The sequence below is a fragment of the Scyliorhinus canicula genome, chromosome 15 (assembly GCF_902713615.1).
Source record: "Scyliorhinus canicula chromosome 15, sScyCan1.1, whole genome shotgun sequence".
NCBI classification, from domain to species: Eukaryota; Metazoa; Chordata; class Chondrichthyes; order Carcharhiniformes; family Scyliorhinidae; genus Scyliorhinus; species Scyliorhinus canicula.
Genome location: NC_052160.1, coordinates 4,361,025 through 4,382,689, shown reverse-complemented (window position 1 = coordinate 4,382,689; position 21,665 = coordinate 4,361,025). Strand labels below are relative to the sequence as shown.

The 21,665-nt window shown below is 46.1% G+C and overlaps 1 protein-coding gene across 3 annotated transcripts in view; it reads right to left on the bottom strand.

The window, feature by feature from the left end:
- myh11b (myosin, heavy chain 11b, smooth muscle) overlaps positions 1-14,394 on the bottom strand; it is a 165,522-nt gene extending 151,128 nt beyond the window's left edge. For 2 of the 3 annotated variants that reach the window (XM_038819570.1, XM_038819568.1), the window contains exon 1: positions 8,488-8,835. In XM_038819570.1, the coding sequence (XP_038675498.1) occupies positions 8,488-8,835 (348 nt within the window). Of the gene's footprint in view, positions 1-8,487; positions 8,853-14,293 lie in introns of those variants that run through there. The other variant, XM_038819567.1, reaches the window with a different exon arrangement.
- Positions 14,395-21,665: the final 7,271 nt, after the last annotated feature.

The following is a 21,665-nucleotide window of genomic DNA, read 5'->3' as shown; positions in this document are numbered from 1 at the left end:
AATCCCACAGCCTTGTAAATGTTCCTTTTCGAAAGTTAATATTGAATCTGCTTCCAAATCCCTTTTGGATGATCCATTCACTACCTAAAAGAAACTTCTCTTCATCGCCCCTCTGGTTATTTTGGCAGTTATCTTACAAATGCTCAGTGAAGAGTCATATTATACTCAAAACGTTAACTCTGGGCGGGAGTGCGGTAGTGAGCGGGAACGGCCGTGTGTTTCCCAGCAGCCGACCCGTGAGGCCTTCACCAGCATCTAACGTTAATTAGGGAACGCCGGAAAAGGCTGTCCTGCCAGCCAATTCGCCTGGACTGCGCTCGTCAGCTCCCTGCCAACCAGGGAGAGCTGCTCTTAAACCAATGCCACAGAGCAAACCCCAGGTCAGCACGTGGCCATGCCAACGCACAAACCCACATCACAATTCAGAGATGCCAACCTGGCTAGACTGTTGGATGTGGTGAGGTCCAGAGAGGATACCTTGTTGCCCAGAGGGGGTCAGAGGCCAGCCTCAGGGCAGCGTGGTCAGTGTCACAAAGGAACACCGCCACCCAGTACTGCAAGAGGCTAAACTAAGCCCCGGCCACCATCCCCCACTCCGATGACCTGTTCATGCCAGACATAATTTTTGTTTTGTTTTTAAAATTTAGAGTACCCAATTAATTTTTTCTCCAATTAAGCAGCAATTTAGCATGGCCAAACCACCTACCATGCACATTTTTTAGGTTGTGAGGGCAAAATCCACACAAACACAGGGAGAATGTGGAAACTCCACACGGACAGTGACCCAGAGCCGGGATCGAACCTGGGACCTTGGCGCCGTGAGGTAGCAGGGCTAACCTACTGCGCCACTGCGCTGCCCGTATGTCAGACATAAATGATCCTTCTCTCTCACCTGTCCATTCTCCACCAGGATCTCCATCCGATAGTGCCGGCCCATCCCCACCACCCAGGAGAACACCTCAGGAGGAGAGCTCAGAGGATGTCACCATTGAGGTGTCACGGCTGGCATCCCATGCCTCCACCAGCACAGAGACACACACCTTGGTGGGCGATAGTTGTGGATGAGCTTCTGGGGCACGATCTGGTGAGCAACACACAGTTGTTGCTGCGCATCAGGTAGAGTCAGGAACATCGGAGGGGGGGGGGGGGGGGGCAGCAGTCAGAGGTCTGCTGGATCCCAGGACCCAGCTGGATCCCGTTATCCCGAAGCTGATGTAGTTTGATAGGTGCAGCCGTGATATTCAGAGGAGGGGTGTCAGTGACATTCCAATGGGTCCATAGCCAATTGGGGGGGAGTCCCAAAGGCTACGGGCACAGGAAATGGCGCCAGCAATGCTTGGCACAGAGGCCAATACTGCTAGGGTGGCAACCACAGTGGAGAACGCGGAGCATGATGCCAGCAGCATTGGTGGTGGTGTCCAAGGCATTGCCATGACTGAGGGCCTAGGGGCAGCCCGGTGGCGCAGTGGTTAGCTGTGCTGCCTCACGGTGCGGAGGACCCGGGTTCGATCCCGGCTCTGGGTCACTGTCCATGTGGAGTTTGCACATTCTCCCCATGTCTGCATGGTTCTTACCCCCACAACCCAGAGATGTACAGGGTAGGTGGATTGGCCACGCTAAATTGCCCCTTAATTGGAAAAATAAAAACTATTCCTAAAGAAAAGATAGCAGAGGATCAATGGCCTCTGATATTTGGGGTTGAATTTCTACTCGCGCCCTCTTCATTATCCCTGTAGCATCAGTGGAAGATACATCGAAATTGCACACAATTTCTCCAGAGTTTCTACAAACACCCTAAAAGTAGAGAGTGGAATAAAAACACTCTTCTGACAGCCAGTATTAAAGCACTGTCCCTCAGCCCATGGTAAGTATCTTAAAGATGTAACAAAACATCCCCCATAGATCTGGTTCTCTGCTATCATACTCAATTCTTTATTAAGCACATTTACTGTCTCTGGACTTTTGAATGTCTTTCACAACCTGCTGGGAGGATACTTTGGTAGTATCACACTTTGGGGAAGAGTAGAAAAAGTGACTACACCTAAAATTGTAAGATTTTTTAAATGAGCAGAGGATTAGAGCTATGTTTGTGTCAGCTCTCCATTACTAACAGGAGCAGAGGCAACTGCTGGCAACAGAGGCCCAGGATCAATGAAGGACCCCAGGCCAACAGTGGGCAAGGGATAAGAGGGGTGGGGGTTGGCTCTCCCCCACAACAGCAACACACAAGCAAACAAGGCATTTTGGGATCCCTGCCTGCTGGTTGAACAATAATGTCAGTAAGAGCCTCAATTAGTTACAAGCAGGAAGGCCGTCCATGAACCTTCCTGTCCTGGGCTTAATCAGGCAGAGGCAGGAAGGTGGCAGGGTTCCTTAACCACGCACACTCTACCCTCTTCCGTTCAAACCCACTGCCAGGAGGACATTAAATTCCACCCAAGGTCTTGCAACAACTTACACTTATACAGCATCCATACTGCTGTACAACATTGTAAGGTGTCAAAAGGCCATTCAGCCCATCACTTCTGTGCCAGTCAAAAACAACCACCTAACCGTTCTAATCCCATTTCCCAGCACTTGGCCCATAGCCTTGTCTGCCTTGGCATCGCAAGTGCATATCTAAATACTTCTCAAACAATAAGACGGTCTCTGCCTTCACCACCCTTACAAGCAACGAGTTCCAGACTCCCACCACCCTCCGGCTGAAAAAGTTTCCTTCAAAAGAAAATGTCCTGAAAAGTTCAGTAAAGTCGTAGAATAGAAAAGTAACGAGTACTGTTGAAACTTGTACAAGATCTAGGGTTCTGCCATGGATTGAGAACACTGGTCATGGATTTGTCTGGTGAGGGGACTGTTACAATCAGGAATTTACTCCACTACAGACCTAGTTAGTGTAACAATGAGAATTTCCTGCTAGAGAGATTGTATAAATAGTCGTCTGCATGTGCAGTAAATGTATTTCTCATCTTGCACAGCACTAAGTAAAAGTTTACTTGGAGGAGGCCAGATGCATTAAGTTGTTTTATTTCACATCCACCAGGGGATTTCAACTTTAATGAGTACTCTCCAACCCCGAGATTTCCAGCAGACATTTCTTGGGATTATCTGGACCACATTCTCTCTGGTGCAGAGAAATCAGAGAGTTTAAAGAGAGATTGCAGGTGTTAACTCAACGTTTAGTTTGCCAAGGCACTATGGGGCGGCAATTAACAAAATAACCAGGATACTGAAATGTACTGTTGGATCCAGAGTACAGATCAGAGGGCGTCATGCCAAAACTGTGCGTTGCTGGTCTGGTTCCATTCTGAGTGCTGTGATCAGAGGCAGGGAGGAAATCTTGTGGATGAACCAGGGGTTGATCACCAGGATTGGAAAGTTGCAGAATAAAGAGAACACAAGTTTTTTCCAATTTCGAAAATAGATGATTGAGCTACAGAGAGGTACATAAAAGCAGTGAATGTGAGACTTACCCCAGGGTAAACCAAGTTACAGGATGAAGGAGAATAAGTTAAAGTCAATAAAGGCCAAAGTTAGAAAATAAAAATCTTAAGAAATAGGAGGAATAGGCCATGTTGAGACTGCTCCACTATTCAATAAAATCCAGGCTGAACTTCAACATTAGTTAACATTTTTCCACCATATTCATGGATCTATTTTCCAACCTATTCCCATATTCATATTCTCTTATTGCCAGAAAAAATGTATTGATGTCAGTCTTGAACAAACACACCAACTGAGCATCTGCAACCCTAAAGAGTAGACAATTCCTAAAATTCACAGCACCCTTGAGTGAAGAAATTTCTCCCCATCTCTTCTCTAAATGCCATCACAATGCTATCCCTTTATCTAGAGGCGACTTCTGGACTCTCCAGCCAGGGTATACAGCCTTTCAGCATCTACCCTGTCAAGCCCACTATGAATGTTGTACATTTGACTGAAATCACTACTGATTCATTCAAAATCCAACGAAATGAGGCCTCTTAACTCAATCTGTCCTCACATAAATACCTTCTCATCCCAAGAACTAGTGTAACTGAACTTTAATTCACCCCCACCAAGTATATGCAGCCTCTGGGAAGGAGACCAAACTGTACACAGTACTCCAGGTACTAAAGCGATGATACTATTACTGCTGTTATTATTATTAACCTTTATTGTCACAAGTAGGCTTATATTAACACTGCAATGAAGTTACTGTGTCAAGCCCCCAGTCGCCACACTCCGGCACCTGTTCGGGTACACAGAGGGAGAATTCAGAATGTCCAATTCAACTAACAGCACGTCTTTCGGGACTTGTGGGAGGAAACCGGAGCACCCGGAGGAAACCCACACAGACACGGGGAGAACGTGCAGACTCCGCACTGACAGTGATCCATGCGGGGAATTGAACCCGGGACCCTGGCGCTGTGAAAAGTACTATCGAAGTGGATAATTCCACACTTGCCCATATACTCCATCTGCATCTCTAATAGTTAATAGGTGGCGGCTGGTTTGTAATGCAGAGTGAGGGTTCAATCCCCACAGCAGCTGATGTTATGAATGCAGCACAGTGGCTTACAGCTCCAGGAACCCAGGTTCAATTCCAGCCTCGGGTGACCGTCTGTGTGGAGTTTGCACTTTCTCCCCGTGTCGGTGTGGGTTTCCTCCGGGTGCTCCGGTTTCTTCTCACAATCTAAAGATGTGCAGGTTAGGTGGATTGGCCATGCTAAATTGTGTCCAAATGTTTAGGTGGGGTTATGGGGATAGGGTGCTCTTTTCTAGGGCCGGTGCAGACTCGATGGGCCGAATGGCCTCCTTCTGCACTGTAATTTCTATGAAATCTATAACCAATCTGTCTCCTTTTGCAGCCTCAATGTATCCTGCACACGGCTTACAAAATTAGGCGGGAAAGTATCATCAGCAAATCTGGATATATGATACTCAGTCCTCTCATCTAGCCATTGAGAGATTGCAAATAGCGAAGGCCCAAAGCCTGATCCTTGCGAAACTTCGCTAGTTACACCCAGTCAATTAGAAGATGATCGATTTATTGTTTTCGGTTCATTAACCAATTCTCAATTTGTCTGCCAACTCAATCAATTTAGGGACTGAAGTCTAGTCAACACTTGAAGTGAACGTCCAGAAAAAATAAAGTGTGACGGTAAAAGCTTATGATCATTAAAGAGGCCATTACATGGCACACTAACAGGCCAGGAGATTTATTTTTGCAATGGTTCAGTCAAGATTAGTTCAGTAACCTTCCACAACTAATGACCTGGAGGAACACCACAGTCCTCATTTTCTTGCTAATTTATTGTAATAAAGTCAGTGATCTCCAAGTGCTTGTAATAATTCTATTTTGACTAACCAGTGCTTCACAGAGTGGTGGGATCAAAATATCTTTGCAACTATTGTTATAACAGACCTACGAAGAGAGATTAGAGAAACTGGGCCCGTGTTCTTTAGAGTTTCAAAGAATGAGAGGTGACCTCATTGAAACCGACAATACTTCAAAAGGGACAGACAGGGTTGATACAGGATGGTGTAGCCTTTTGGGGGGGCTAGAACCAGGGGGCATAATTTCAAAATAAGGGGGAAGCCACTTCTGGACCAAGACAAAGAATTGTTTTTACTCAGGTCAGTCTTTGGAAATCTCCACCCCAGAGGGTTGTGGAAGCTCAGTCATTGAGTCTGTTTAAAGCAGATTTTGACAGAAACTATTAACATAAGGGATAGCGTGGGGAAAAAGACATTGAAGTGGATGATCAGCCATGATCCTATTGAATGGTGGAGCAGGCTCGATGGGCTGAATGGCCTATTCTTACTCCAATGTTCCTATGTTTGTCTACATGCCATAGTTTAACACACATTAGTTATTTCATTACACTACTGTGTTGCAATTTCTATAGGCACATTCTCAATGACATGACTGTCTACCACTGCCTTTTCTCCCTTATGCAACACTGCTCTCTAATTTGGATGAATTTTAATGTTTTGTTTACTCTAGGCCCCTTGCTTCAAGCCTTCCCCAAAAATGTATGAAATTATTTTTTTAAATTTAAAAATCATGGCATTGTTACATGTTGAGGGAGTGACACTCTACATTTTCGATTTGCAGGACTAGATGTGTTGTTCTGCAGTAATAATGATGTTGTCCAGGCTAAAAACCTCAGTTACACCTCATTCAACGAGGCTTAACATGTTCAATATTTTTCGCAGAAAAACAATGCATAAAAAGTTGAAATCACCGAATGTTGATTACATCTGCAGAGATTGAAACAACCCATCCTCTGCGGGAGAAGGTTATCGCAGACAGCACCTTCCAGACTTTCATGCCAACTACATATGTGCAGACACCAGAAATTGCTGTCAGTGTTAAACAGTAATGATGATAAGTTTTATCATTTTAAAACTGCAGATTCCAGGTCATTAATGCACCCTAAAGTATCTGAGTTTAACAGTTACAAAATGTATTAATTTAATTGGTTTGCTTGTGAAAGATTGTTGCCTCTCTACTGGCAAAGATAGAACATTACAATGATTCATATCTGCTGAAGTATTGCTTCATTGCTGAGCCATGTATAGGAGACTATTCTCATTTTCAGTAGATATTGGGCATATTTTCTCAGTGAGGGTGGTTCAAAACATTGAAATGTTTGGGCCCAATTGCATAAAATTGGCCAGCTCCAGATGCTGAACGGAATATTTACAGGTAGCTTACAGATCAGGGTAGGGTTAACAGAAAATCCAACTGCTACGCTGCAGAGCAGAGCCACAAATTGGAAGAAAAGTTGGGAGATGATCTTGGGGGAGGTAATTATGAAGCAGCCAGCATTAGGTAGGAAGAGAGTTGGGGGCAGAGAGGACCACCTGACGTGTCTGTGAATATCTCACAGCTGTACCTTTTAAGGAACGTTCATTAGATCATTGTATGTCTGGTGATAATGCCTGGGGCACACTCTGCCATTGGCACCTGGCAACTGAGTTGGGTCCTATGTCGCAGGAGCCTGATTTGCATACCTTAATGAAATGTCCACTGAGGCAGTCATTTCAGTTCCACCCATTCTCAGAATTCTACATTACTGAGGGAGGCAAGAGATGAAATCGCTGGGCCTCTGACAGAAATCTTTGTGTCCTCATTGGCCACAGGCGAGATCCCAGAGGATTGGCGGGTAGCCAATGTTGTACTGTTATTTAAGAAGGGTTGCAAGGATAATCCGGGAAGTTATAGGCCAGCGAGCTTCACGTCAGTAATAGTGAAATTGTTGGAAAAGATTCGGAGAGCTAGGATCTATGCACATTTGGAAGTGAATGGTCTTATTAGCGACAGACAGCATGGTTTTGTACGAGGGAGGTCATGTCTCACAAATGTGATTGAAGTTTTTGAGGTGGTGACAAAAATGATTGACGAGGGAAGGGCTGTGGACTATAGTAAAACATTTGATAAGGTCCCTCATGGCAGGCTGGTGCAAAAGATTAGATCACATTGGGTCAGGGGTGAACTAACTGGATGGACCCAGAACTGGCTTGGCCATAGAAGACAGAGGGCAGCAGTGGAAGGGTGTTTTTCAGAATGAAGGTCTGTAACTAGTGGTGTTCTGCAGGGATCAGTTCTGGGACCTCTGCTCTTTGTCCTTAAAAGTGGCAGCAAAGGTGGAAATGGTGGCAAACAAAGCAGATGGCATGCTTACCTTCATTGAACGGGGTATCGAGTATAAAAGCTTGAAAATTATGTTACAATTATAAATACTGTGTCCAGTTCTGGTCACCACACTACCAGAAGGATGTGGCGGCTTTGGAGAGAGTACAGAAAAGGTTTACCAGGATGTTGCCTGGTATGGAGGGCATTAGCCATGTGGAGAGATTGAATAAACTGGGATTGTTCTCCCGAGAGAGATGGAGGCTAAAGAGCGACCTGATAGAAGTTTATAAAATGATTCGGGGTATAGATAGGGTGAATAGTTGGAGGCTTTTTCCCAGGGTGGAAATGACAATTACAAGGGGACACAGGTTCAAGGTGAGGGGGGAAACTTTCAGTGGAGATGTACGGGGGGGGGGGGGGGGAAAGATTTTTACACAGAGGGTGGTGATGGCCTGGAATGCCAAGTGAGGTGGTTGAGGCAGATACGTTAGTGACCTTTTAAGACCTATCTGGATAGACACATGAACAGACGGGGTATAGAAGGATGCAGGTGGATGGTCTCAATAGGATATGTGATTGGCGCAGGTTTGGAGGGCTGAAGGGCCTGTTCCGGTGCTGTATTGTTCTTTGTTCTATTATCCATTATCCAAGTGGACATAGATAACTGACCCCATGTTGTCTATAGTTGGGACGTTCATTTGATTTCAATCTTTTTCTTCTTGTACACTGAACCTTGTTAATACTCAGATATAGCAACTCATTCCATTTCCACTCTCGCCAGTTTTGATGTGCTAATGTTTGGCGAAAGCTACAAAAGGTTTCTGCTGACATTGCTTTAAAACACTGAAAGTGGATGGTTTACTCACGTAAATAAGCCCAGAGTAATAGCGCTCCCTCAGATTATGCAGCACCGATGCTTCATTCAGGCAAGTTAGCTCCGCCATGTCCTCTACTTTGGAGAACTTTGGGGGATTCATTTTCTGGATGTCATCTTTATTAACTTTAACTTTCTTTCCATTTTCCGCCAATTCCACAGTAACTTCATCTCCCTTTTCCTCCTTGATGCTTGCGGCTTCAAAGCCATTGCGGTCCGAAGGCACCCAAACCAATTTCTTTGCTGACCAGTCAGCCTGGGCTAGTGGATTGTTGAAGGTTTTATCCACAAAGAGAAATGAATCGGCGTCTCCACCCTGGCTGGCAGATTTCTGCGCCATTCTGTCTTAGTAATGACCTGAGGAAAGAATTTGGCACATTATTTTAGGATTTCAAATCTAAGCACAAACTATGTAAAAATAACATGACATTGATTTTGTCTTCACTACCTGAGCTTTAGTCTGGTAAAGCAACTCAAAGATTATAAAATTATTAGGGATATAGATAGGGTGAACAGTTGGAGGCTTTTTCCTTACAAGGGGGCACAGGTTCAAGGTGAGGGGGGAAAGATTCAGTGGAGATGTGAAGGGGAAGTTTTTTAGACAGAGGGTGGTGGTGGCCTGGAATGCACTGCCAAGTGAGGTGGTTGAGGCAGATACGTTAGCGACCTTTTAAGACTTATCTGGATAGACACATGAACAGACGGGGTATAGAAGGATACAGGCGGTTGGTCTAGATAGGATAAGTGATCGGCGCAGGCTTGGAGGGCAGGCTTCTATTTCAGTGCACTGTAGTTGGGGCTACTTCTAGAATTAGTATGTGATCCATACTGAAAGACTCCTGCTCTGATAGTGAGACAACATATTGCTCAAGTGTTTCCATTTAACCTGAAACTTGGCTTACTCCACATCTATCCAATGTCATTGCTGCTCCTCCAATTCTTCCTGATTCTCTCTCCTTTTCTCTTTTGTATCTGAAGGTGATACTTATTCTGCAGTAAGTTCCAACGACCTTCACCAATCACTGTTTGTCGATGTACCATTTGTCAATGTACTCTTGTCGCTTTTTATTTTTTTTTCTATATATACGTACTGTGTACATTCCCCTGGCCTCAGAAAAATACTTTTCCCTGTACATGTGACAATAAAATCAAATCAAATTCAGTACTTTTCTCGAAAGGACTCATCATTATTTGTGGCCCTGGTATGGAGTGTGAATGATTTATTTCATCAAGGCAGTCACTACATCTTGTCAGATTCCTTCCTCTTTAGAATTCATTTGTTTGTGGGATGTGGGCATTGCTGGCTAGGCCAACATTTATTAGCTTCATCTAATTTCCCTCGGGAAGACGGTGGTGAGTCCCCCTCATGAGCCACTGCAGTCTATGTGGTGTAGGTACATCACATTGCTGTTAGACAAGAGTTCATTGGATTGGATTGGATTTGTTTATTGTCATGTGTACCGAGGTACAGCGAAAAGTATTTCTCAACCATAGTGAAGAAACTATGAGGTATTTCGAAGTCTGGATGGTGTGTGGCTTTGAGAGGCAGATGGTGGTGTTCCTGTGTATCTACTGCTCTTGACCTTGGGTGGTAGAGGGCACGGGTTTGGAAGGTACTGTCCAAGGAGGTTTGGAGAGTTGCTACAGTGCATCTGAGAGATGGTGCACTCTGCTGCCACTATGTGTGAAAGAAGAGTAAAATGGTAGATGGGGTGGCAATCAAGCGGGCTGCATTGTCTGCTGTCGTCGAGCCTCTAGAGTATTGTTAGAGCTCCACTAATCCAGATAAGTGGAGAGTATTCTATCACACTCCTGACTTCTGTCTTGCAGGATGGTGGAGACAGCCTTTGGAACGTCAGAGGAGAGTTACTCACTGCCGAATTCCCAGCCTCTGATCTGCTCTTGTAGCCACATCCACACACATTTGCTTCAACAAAATACTCAGGGCAACTGCAGCAACCCACTGCGTCAACATGTTTCAATGTTGCACTAATATAAACCGTCTGGTGTCTTTGGAGAATGAAATTGATAAATCTAATTACTTGAAAATCAATTGCAATGGACTGGGTGCGGATTAACTGCAAATGAGGCAGAGAGGAATTTCCCAGGGATTTTAATTAGCTTTGTACATTTAAAGATGGTGAATTTTTACAGCTGGCAGCGACAGTACTTTTTTGGCAAGGAGGCAATCCAAATAGGTCAAAATCACAGTCAACACATTTGATGACAATGCTTAGTATACTTTCTGAATCAATCATATTTTGTATATATATATCCAATGCCAATCTCAATTCATTGTATATAGTGAGGCAAAAAACACACATTTCATAAAAGAATACACACTTAAAAATATATATACATTTACACAGACAATGTCAAAAACAGTACTGAAGACATATTGCCAAATGCTCTGCAGTTTCAATAAGATTCCAGCTTGGAAATGTGACCCGACCTCTTCAACTTCACCTCAATATTTTGATAAACTAATCCATGATGGGGCCAACAGGCAAGCTTTGGGAGGTAAACACATCCAGATTTCGAAAGACTGTTTGCAAAGAAAGTGCTATCCTTCCAACAGAATTCAGACTTAAAAAAAAAAAATAACTTTGGAGGTATCCAATTAATTTCTTGTCCAACTTTTTAGGGGCGATTTAGGGCGGCCAATCCACCTACCCTGCACATCTTTTTGGGTTGTGGGGGTGAGGCTCACGCAGACATGGGGAGAATGTGCAAACTCCATGCGGACAGTGACCCAGGGTCGGGATTGAATCCGGGTCCTCGGCATCGTGAGGCAGCAGTGCTAACTGTTATGCCGCCCTGCAAAATTCAAACCCGAGAAATGCCATCACCTTGCAGTAGTTGCTATTTTAACTCTTACTTGGACAACACACATTTCAATTTTACCATGTCTAGCAACCCATAACAAAAAAAAAAAACTCAATTCAAATCCCTTAGCATTCTGGGATGGTCTACTGGCTCATGTTCAGCAAGAATGCTTGTTGAATTTCAATGCCAGAACAACTCATGAGCTAACCCACCTTGCCAGGATTCAGAAAAATGTGCATCATCAGACACGGCTCCTTGCAGAGAGCATCTCAAGTAAGCAAACAGCCCAAACCATGTCAGCTTCATTAATTCCAGTTGGTTAATTAAAGATTAGCATTGATTGCCATTGTAAAGTTGGCCATTGCCTAATCTCTTATGAAAATTGGAAATATTAAGGGCCCAGGGAAGAATGGGTGGTGAATTTAAATTGAATTAAATGAATCTGGTCTGTAAAGCAAGTACCATGAACCTACCAGATTGTTAAAAAAAAAGTTTAGCTCATTAATATCCTTTAGGGAGGGAAATCTGCCAGCCTTTCCTGATCTGGACTATGTGACACCAGTCCAAGAGCAATCACTGCCCTCTGAAATGGTTGAGCAAGGCACCCAGTTGTATCCAAATCAAACCAGCTCTTTGAGAAGACCCTCTCTGTTACAGAGGCTCAATAACAATATTTATTTTCACAAGTAGGCTTACATTAACACTGCAATGAAGTTACTGTGGAAATCCCCTCATCACCACATTCCGGCGCCTGTTCGGGTACACAGAGGGAGAGAATTCAGAATGTCCAAATTACCTAACCTAACCAAAAAGGTGGCTCACACCCACATCCTCAAAGTCAGCTCAGGATGGGCAAGAAATGCTGGTCATGTACAGATGTGAACAAATAAAAACATTTTGGGGGTCAGAAACAAAGTTTGCAGGATTAGGTTCAATATTCTTCCTGCCAGCGTGCGGACCATATTTCCAGTGCCTGCTTTAAACTGGTCTAGAAAAGAGCAATCAAGGCTGCACAGGATGCAGAAAAAAAAGTGTCCTGTTAAATGGAATTTGAATACTTTATTTGATTGGTGGTGAGAGACAGTTAGACTGGGATCACTGGTCTCAGGATCCAGGGACAGGGTTCATGGTGAACGAGTGGGTGGGAACAACCAATTTTTCTATGAAAAAGTTAACTATGAAACATTGGAAAAGTTCTCAGGCGGTCTAATTAACTCTCGGGACTTTTAAAAGCTCTGTTTAGCCCTGGCCGCGAGTGATCATCTGAAACATGTATGGGGCCATCATAGAGACAGAGATTGCAAACCTCCCGTTAATATAACGGGAACTAAAATGAAACCCAAACGGATCATGTGTTCTGTTATAACTAACGTGCGTGGGGATAGTCTGGACTTTAAACCTGTTGGGAACATTGCAGGAAGCAGCCAGACTTCAGAATCTTGCTGAATTCGCTCCAACAGCAGAGTGGGAGCCAGGGGTAAAGCGAGCAAACTTCTTGTACACTCGAGTACCCGGAATCTCTGAAAATAGGGAATTATTTCCAGGCCAGCGTTCTGCACACATTGCTCTGACAGTAATCCTCTCTTTGAACACCTTCCGCTCTGGCAGCTTCCATACGTTTGTGACCAACTTTCAAGAAATGTGTTTCGTCTTTTTTTTAAATAAAAGAGGAATCCTTAATAAAGTGGCTGATTAATGAAAACGTCTCCTGGTCGAGCGGGGGGGGGGATTTCTATTTTAGAATTTTTACATTTGCGAGGTGATTACTTTGCAGGGTTGGGTGATTACTTTAAATATTCAAAATTCCGTCATGTGAATGATATAGAATTTAAACCCTATCCTCCACGCACTTTGTTACCATGTATGGTGATGTTGCCCCAAACTAGTGATTACTGAGAAACGTAATGAGAGCGAGTTACAAACAAACCCAGCTGAACTCCTTTTTAGGAAATGCCATAATGAGATGCTGGATATTCACGTCAAACTGGGCAACAAGCGGGATTTTAATCAAATAAGGACAGGCGCTTTGGACACGGTTAACTGTACCTTCCAGATATTTAACAATGTCCTCTAGGTTTGATACATTGCGGTAGCAGCCTGCCCAGGTACAAGGAAGAGGGAAAGCTCTTTACAAACTAACTTCACGGTTCAATTGTTCGGTTCCTACATCATAAAAAGACGCAGACGGGTTGGGTCCAATCACTAATCATTTCCATTTAAACTTATCCTTGAATTGGGGAACTTTGGTGCCAATGGGTCTAAGTACATTGGACAGATTTCTACATAGGCAAATGAGTTATTATAGTTTCGACTCAGTCACAGAATGGCTACAGCGGGGGAAAGAGGCCATTCGGCCCGACCTCTCCGTGCTAGCTCAGTCTGGAATGCCTGTGTTAAAATACCCGGGCATATAGAAGGGCTGGGTGTGGTGCAAAGCTCCTTCATGTCCTGCTTCCTAGAGCTGATGGAGCTCCGCGTTACCTTCTCGGGCAAGGTTAATGACTTCATCCCAGTCTGTACTAGGCAAGAAGTTTTACAACACCGGCATTCTGTACATGGGATACGTGTACAGGTCATAAATGTCCCAACCAGACTCCACAATATGCCTGTTCCTCTTGACACAACATTAAGAGTAGTCACTATAAACATTGCTGTTGATTAATATCCCTTATTAGTAATTGTAACTAGTGATTACTGTAAATGTCATACAGTAACTATACAGATTAACCTAACCACTAATGCTGTAATGATTACTGTACCAGTTACTGACACAATACTGCTGACCACTGCGATTACTGTGCCAGCCATCCCAATTACTGTTGACTAATCACTTAACGCTGTAAACACTACTTTAGCAGCGATCTATAAACACTTTAAACCCACAGCGGGAAACAGAGTTCCGTTTTCTGAATCCTTGCTCAAATGAATTCTGTAACAGGAATGCAACCTCACGTTTTGTCCTGCTTACTTACTGAAGACTGGCTGGAACGGAAAGCTGATCAGGTTCCCAATGTGAATGGACAGCAGCACACACCCCGTCGGAAGCGCCGAGTAAGCGGGAACCCCGCTCCTCACTATTTAAACAGGGCGCCTGGATTAACATGGGGCGGGGTAACTCCTCCCAACTGGGAAAAAAACCTCCCGTCACTTACTGTATCCAACCTGAATAACACATCATATTCTCAACACTTTTACACTCCACCTATACAATTAGTAAATTAGAATTATCTGCCACATTAATTGCTGTTTGATTTCCCACAGAAGGACATTTTGGGGGTATGTCCTGTTTGGCAAAGCATTTCTGTTATTCTTTTCTTGAATTCCGTTCTCAAGGTTCAGACTATCTTTATTCATTTTTCAAACACCAAGCCTTTTTCCCAATAAAATCTCCAGTGAGTGGAAGCAGATCCTTCAATCCCAGTTTCACAACAGCGTCTCCTGCTGCACAGTCTAGCATTCTCCCACTTCCACTTCACTCTGCCCCCAGCCTGCCCCACTTCACTCTGCCCCCAGCCTGCCCCACTTCACTCTGCCCCCAGCCTGCCCCACTTCACTCTGCCCCCAGCCTGCCCCACTTCACTCTGCCCCCAGCCTGCCCCACTTCACTCTGCCCCCAGCCTGCCCCACTTCACTCTGCCCCCAGCCTGCCCCACTTCACTCTGCCCCCCCCAGCCTGCCCCACTTCACTCTGCCCCCCACTTCACTCTGCCCCCCACTTCACTCTGCCCCCCCAGCCTGCCCCACTTCACTCTGCCCCCCCCCCCCCAGCCTGCCCCACTTCACTCTGGCCCCCCCAGCAGCCTGCCCCACTTCACTCTGCCCCCAGCCTGCCCCACTTCACTCTGCCCCAGCCTGCCCCACTTCACTCTGCCCCCCCCAGCCTGCCCCACTTCACTCTGCCCCCCCAGCCTGCCCCACTTCACTCTGCCCCCCCCAGCAGCCTGCCCCACTTCACTCTGCCCCCCCAGCAGCCTGCCCCACTTCACTCTGCCCCCCCAAGCCTGCCCCACTTCACTCTGCCCCCAGCCTGCCCCACTTCACTCTGCCCCCCCCCAGCCTGCCCCACTTCACTCTGCCCCCAGCCTGCCCCACTTCACTCTGCCCCCCAAGCCTGCCCCACTTCACTCTGCCCCCCCCAAGCCTGCCCCACTTCACTCTGCCCCCCCCCAAGCCTGCCCCACTTCACTCTGCCCCCCCCAAGCCTGCCCCACTTCACTCTGCCCCCCCCCAAGCCTGCCCCACTTCACTCTGCCCCCCCCCCCAAGCCTGCCCCACTTCACTCTGCCCCCCCCCCAAGCCTGCCCCACTTCACTCTGCCCCCCCCCCAGCCTGCCCCGGCTGTGTGGGCAGGAACTGGGCTCAGGCCAGGGTACCGTCTCGGCCAACAGCTCACCCTGGGCTGGGTCCAAATCCGGCCTCCACGGGGAATTCCCGGGGACGGAATTGGAAACTCGCCCACCCAGGGGCACAGCATTGAGGGGGTGAGAATCAGGGGCAAGGGCTTAAACATAAGCTAGAAGCATTGGAAGGCGCCTCAATGGAGTGTTGGACAAAGGAAAAGACATTGTTGCTCAGTGTCTCTGTGCTGTTTACTGAATGCCAGCAGGATTAAACCCCAAAAAGGGAATATGGGATATGCTATGGAATTCCGGATATGAACCATTGAGACATCAACGCGATACTAAATATGGTTTAATTGGTTGTCCAACTGTTGACGCGAATACTGCAAACTTATTAGGGGCACTCATCTCCTAATCTGTTCAGATAGTTACCTTGCCCATAAAGGACATATTTACAGTGAATCCAACTGACTTCACCCCGAAGCGATTTCGTGTGTTCATTTTTTGACACCAATCACTTAGAAATATGACCCCCCACCCCAGCCCAGCCCAGCCCTTGAGAGGAGAGGGGTCAGCCTTTCTAAACCTCCCAATACTTCAGTCACAAACTTAAAGCTGGTTACAATTACTTAAATGAATAATCAATTACTGATCAATTATCTCTGCCTGCAGCAAAGCATCGGGTCAAGAACCACTTCCGAGCTGTTCACAGCAGTGCAACTTTCATTAAGTTCTTAAAACCGTTTCTTTAAAATGGACTGTTGCATTAACGCCCATGGATGTGTTGTCTTGTTCTGTAGATTTGTGCACAGTACTTATTTCAAAATATAATCGGAGTTCAGTGTCATTAAACAGTGATTTGAAAGAGGGACCAGTGTCTCTCTCCAAAATACCAGCTGTTCCTCAGATTGATGGTCACATCTTGTTCAGTGGGTTCCTCCTGTGGCCCAGTGGTCACAACTGGTAATCTCCAAACCAATACTCTGGAATCCCACCAAATGGTCAAATGGGAATTCAATTAAAAATGAACCTGGGCAAGGAAAGGTTGTTATCATCAAAGATCTTTGTGCGATCCAGCGATGAGAATGATTTGAACAGAATACAGCAAAATGTTCTTTTTATGGCCGAAATAATTATAACGGGACTGAAACGAGGCAGCTTTGAAGAAGGACACCATCCATTTTCATTTTGGGCCAAATTCTATTTCTCCGCTGCCTTTTGGGGTGATGTATTTTATTTGAATGTCGCCCAGCTTCACCAGTGCTTTCTTACTGTCATTGCATTCCTCACTGCACTGTCTCTCTCTTCCAGATTAAAGCACATTACTTCTAACGGAAATCCTGCCGGGAGGGAACTTTGCTTTTGTTTCTGTGGGATCAGTTCTCTGCTGCCAAGCTGGGAATTTTGACCTTATCCTGAGCGAACTCTGACCTTCCCTACAGTGCAACCCCATTCTGTGCTTCTCCATGGCCAGTGACCTCACCCATCCTTCAGAAATCCTCTGCCACTCTTCACTGGGTTGTGTGGGAGGATTTAAGCACAGAACCACAGAATTTACAGTGCAGGAGGCCATTCGGCCCATCGAGTGTGCACTGGCCCTTGGAAAGAGGACCCCACTTAAGCCCACACCTCCACCCTATCCCCGTAACCCCACTTAACCTTTTTGTACACTAAGGGGAATTTATCTTAGCCAATCCACCAACCCGCACATCTTTGGACTGTGGGAGAAAACCGGAGCACCCGGAGGAAACCCACGCAGTCACAGGGAGAACGTGCAGACTCTGCACCAACAGCGACTCAAACCGGGAATCGAACCTGGGATCCTGGAGCTGTGAAGCAACTGTGATACCATGCTGCTTCTGCAACTTCTGACCTTGTGCTCATCTCCCTGCGGTTATTCTTTCCTTTGTTTAGAGCAGATATTTTTACCTTTAACTCCAACTTTTTGGAGTTCACTGATCGCCACACCTTGGGTCTCACTCCCAGATCCACCAGTACCCATCCTGTCACTACACATCAACACTGGATCCCGAGACTAACCCTGCTAGTTCCTGGTCAACTCTTTGCCAGAACCAAACTTACTCCTACTGCTCTTCAAAGAGCTCCTGGATCTACGTCCTCGCCACATCCCTTACTGAAGGCCGACACTAGTTCACAGTTGTTCCAAATTGTTATCACCTCTGGCCTCTCATCACAGAACCTGACCTTTAACTCCCCATCCTGTTCACAACCAGATCATCTACTGGAAAAATCTGCCATATCCACCTGACATGCTTTAATATAATAATCGCTTATTGTCACAAGTAGGCTTCAATGAAGTTACTGTGAAAAGCCCCAGTCGCCACATTCCGGCGCCTGTTCGGGGAGGCCGGTATGGGATTTGAACCCGCGCTGCTGGCATTCTTCTGCATTACAAGCCAGCTGTTTAGCCCACTGTGCTAAGCCAGCCCCTTTCCTCCCGTGCCCACCCGTGACTGCACTTTGGTTATCGCTCTTAAGTCCTGCCTTGGGACCTCAGGCTCTTCCTTCTTTCCTGTCATCCAGCCAAATCCCTATCGCAAACAATCACTCAGTGGGTCTGACAGCATCTGTAAGTAGAGGAAGCAGGGATAACACTGAGAGTCCGTGTGATAGAGAAACACATTAGATATTAAACTGTAGGGAGGCATGTGGCACAGGGGTTAGCTCTGCTGCCTCACAGCACTGAGGACCCGGGTTCAAAACCTGGCCCTGGGTCACTGTCCGTGTGGAGTTTGCACATTCTCTCCATGGGTTTCACCCCCGCAACACAAAAAGATGTGCAGGTTAGGTGGATTGACCACGCTAAATTGCCCCTTAATTGGAAAAAAAATAATTGGGTACTCTAAATTTATTTTTAAAATATTAAACTGTAGCTGGGAGAGACTGTAATAAGATGTGGAAACTTAAAGAACACAGGACAGATGACACTACTTCTCCACCTCTAAGAAATAACAAACTTGCACTTTGAGTTCATAGAACAAATAAAACTACCACGTTCCAGTCACTGGTCTGAACTTGAACCCTCTGGAATAAGCACAAACTAATCCTATATGCTTCCTCCCAAGACCCATCAAGGCACTCCTCTGGGCAGCAACCCCAGTTCATGTAAGGTGGAAGATGGGGGATGCCAACCTAGAGAACTTTGGCAGAGGCAGGAAAGGAGGGTAAAGATGCACAAGAGCTTCAGCAACAGATGCAGAGGCCGCCACAGAAGTGAGTTGTGAAGGTGGAGTAAACAGCTTTTCTGATGGAGAGATTACGGGATCAAAACTTATTCAGGTTCAAATAAGGTGGTGGCCACACAGACCGCTTCAGCCGGGACAAGAGACTGAATTGGTAGCATAGGCAAGGAATTTTGCTGAGGCAGAAAATAATATCGTCAGTCCTATAATTATTTAACTTGAGAAAACTGCGGTTCAGTCAAGACTGGATATCTGCTCTATGAGCAGATGGATGAGAGTTAATCAAGAGGTAAGAGAACAGGAAGTTTGTGGTTTACTATTAAATCTTGGAGAGAGATTGAGACTGAAGAGGAAGGATGGAACACAATGTCGCAGTCACATGGGATATCGTTTGACTTTGGTTATGAAAATGTTGGTTCTCTGGAGGGGCTGACTCCTTGATTAGTGAGATTCAAACTTGGAACTGCCGAGAAAACAGGCAACAAGCTCAAGTGCTTAAGGAGAAAAAGTGTTTGGAGGTAGACGTAAGGATAGAGTTGTTTTGTTTGTGGAAGGTAGTATGACTAATTTTGAAAAGGACAGGTATAGACCCTGAAGATTTGCAATGTCAGGTAGCACGGAGCTGGAGGTTGTTCAATTTGGTGAGAATAGGGGAAGCAGGTGGATCTCATGCATAGTTGAGTTCAGGGAAGTTATGAGAGAAGGGCAACTAAATATGTGGGATCAGGGCTAGGGTGGATCCACAGAGGCGGCCAAACAGAATGGTTTCAATCCTGGAGAAAAGAACTCATGAGACTTTCAACCCATTGCTCGGCACAACATCGAGGGCTGAAGGGCCTGTTCTGTGCTGTACTGTTCTATTTGTTGAATCAGTGCAGAAGGAGCGACGGAGAGAAGGAGACTGTGCACAATTAAGATAAAAAGTTGGGATTTTCTTTGCTCCTCAGTAATGGATGTTGGCAGAAGATAGTTTAAAACATTTACTTTTTTGTTAGATGCTGCAAAATTAAACATCCTACAAAATTACTTAATTCAGTTAGAATTATGTTCTTTTCAGTACCTAGGCATTCAGGTGGCGCGGGAATGGGAACGGCTACACAAGTTAAATTTGGCCCGATTAGTAGACCAAATGAAGGACGATTTCTGAAGGTGGGACGCGCTCCCGTTGTCACAAGCTGGGAGGGTGCAGACAGTGAAAATGACGGTCCTCCCGAGATTCCTGTTTGTGTTTCAGTCTCCCCATCTTTATTCCACGGTCCTTCTTTAAACGGGTCAATAAGATGATCACTGGTTTTGTATGGGTGGGTAAGACTCCGCGAGTAAAAAAGGCGATGCTCGAGCGGAGCCGGGGGAGGGCGCGCTGGCACTCCCGAACTTTAGTAATTATTACTGGGCGGCGAATATAGCCATAATTAGGAAGTGGGTGGTGGGTCGGTGTGGAGGCGGCATCATGCAAGGGCACTAGTTTGGGGGCATTGGTAACGGCCCCTCTCCCATTCCCGCTGGCACGGTACTCCACCAGCCCCGTGCTGGTGGCGGCCCTGGGAGTCTGGGGGCAATGGAGGAGACATGTGGGAGCGGAGGGAGCATCAGCCTGGTCTCCAATCTGTAATAATCACCGGTTTGCCCCGGGAAGGCTGGATGGAGGGTTCCGGAAATGGCAGAGAGCATGGATCGAGAGGGTGGGAGATATGTTTATAGAGGAGAGCTTTTCTAGCCTGAGGGAGCTGGAGGTGAAATTTGGATTGGCGAGGGGAAATTAGTTTAGGTACCTGCAGGTGCTGGACTTCCTACACAGGCAGGTCTCAACCTTCCCGCTCCTACCACCAAGGGGGATACAGGACAAGGTAGTTTCCAGAATGTGCGGTGGGAGAAGGGAGGGTTTCTGACATTTACAAGGAGCTTATGGAGTCAGAGGTGACGCAGTCCGAGGAGTTGAAACGCAAGTGGGAAGAGGAGTTAGGAGGAGATAGAGGATGGTAACTGGGCGGACGCATTGAGTAGAGTCAACACGTCCACATCATGTGCCAGGCTCAGCCTGATACAGTTCAAGGTCTTTCCCGGGCTCACATCACAGTGGCCCGGATGAGCAGGTTCTTTGGGGTAGAAGGTAGGTGCGCAAGGTGTGCGAGAGGGTCAGCGAACCATGTCCATATGTTCTGGGCATGCCCGAAGCTTAGGGCATTCTGGCAGGGGTTTGCGGATGTCATGTCCAAAGTGTTGAAAACAAGGGTGGCACCGAGTCCAGAGGTGGCGATTTTCGGAGTGTCGGAAGACCCGGGAATCCAGGAGGAGAAAGAGGCAGATGTTCTAGCCTTTGCTTCCCTGGTAGCCCGGAGACAGATACTATTGGCTTGGAGGGACCCGAAGATGGAGACCTGGCTAACTGACATGGTGAGCTTTCTCTGGAGAAAATCAAGTTTGCCTTGAGAGGGTCAATGTAAGGGTTCGCCCGGATGTGGCAGCCGTTTGTTGACTTCTTTGGGGAAAATTAACTGTCAGCAGAAGGAGGCGGGGTTGAGCTTAGTTTAGAGTAGGGGATTAGTAAAGGTGGGACCTGTAAGGGAGGAAGACAGTTTTTGCACTATGTTTATATTTTCATGTACATTGTTTATTCTGTTGTTGTCATAAAACCATAAATACCTCAATAAAATGTTTATTTAAAAAAAGAATTATGTTATTGGGGCGGCACGGTGGCGCAGTGGTTACTACTGCTGTCTCACGGCACCAAGAACTCATGTTTGATCCCGGCCCGGGTCACTGTCCGTGTGGAGTTTGCATCTTCTCCCTGTGTTTGCGTT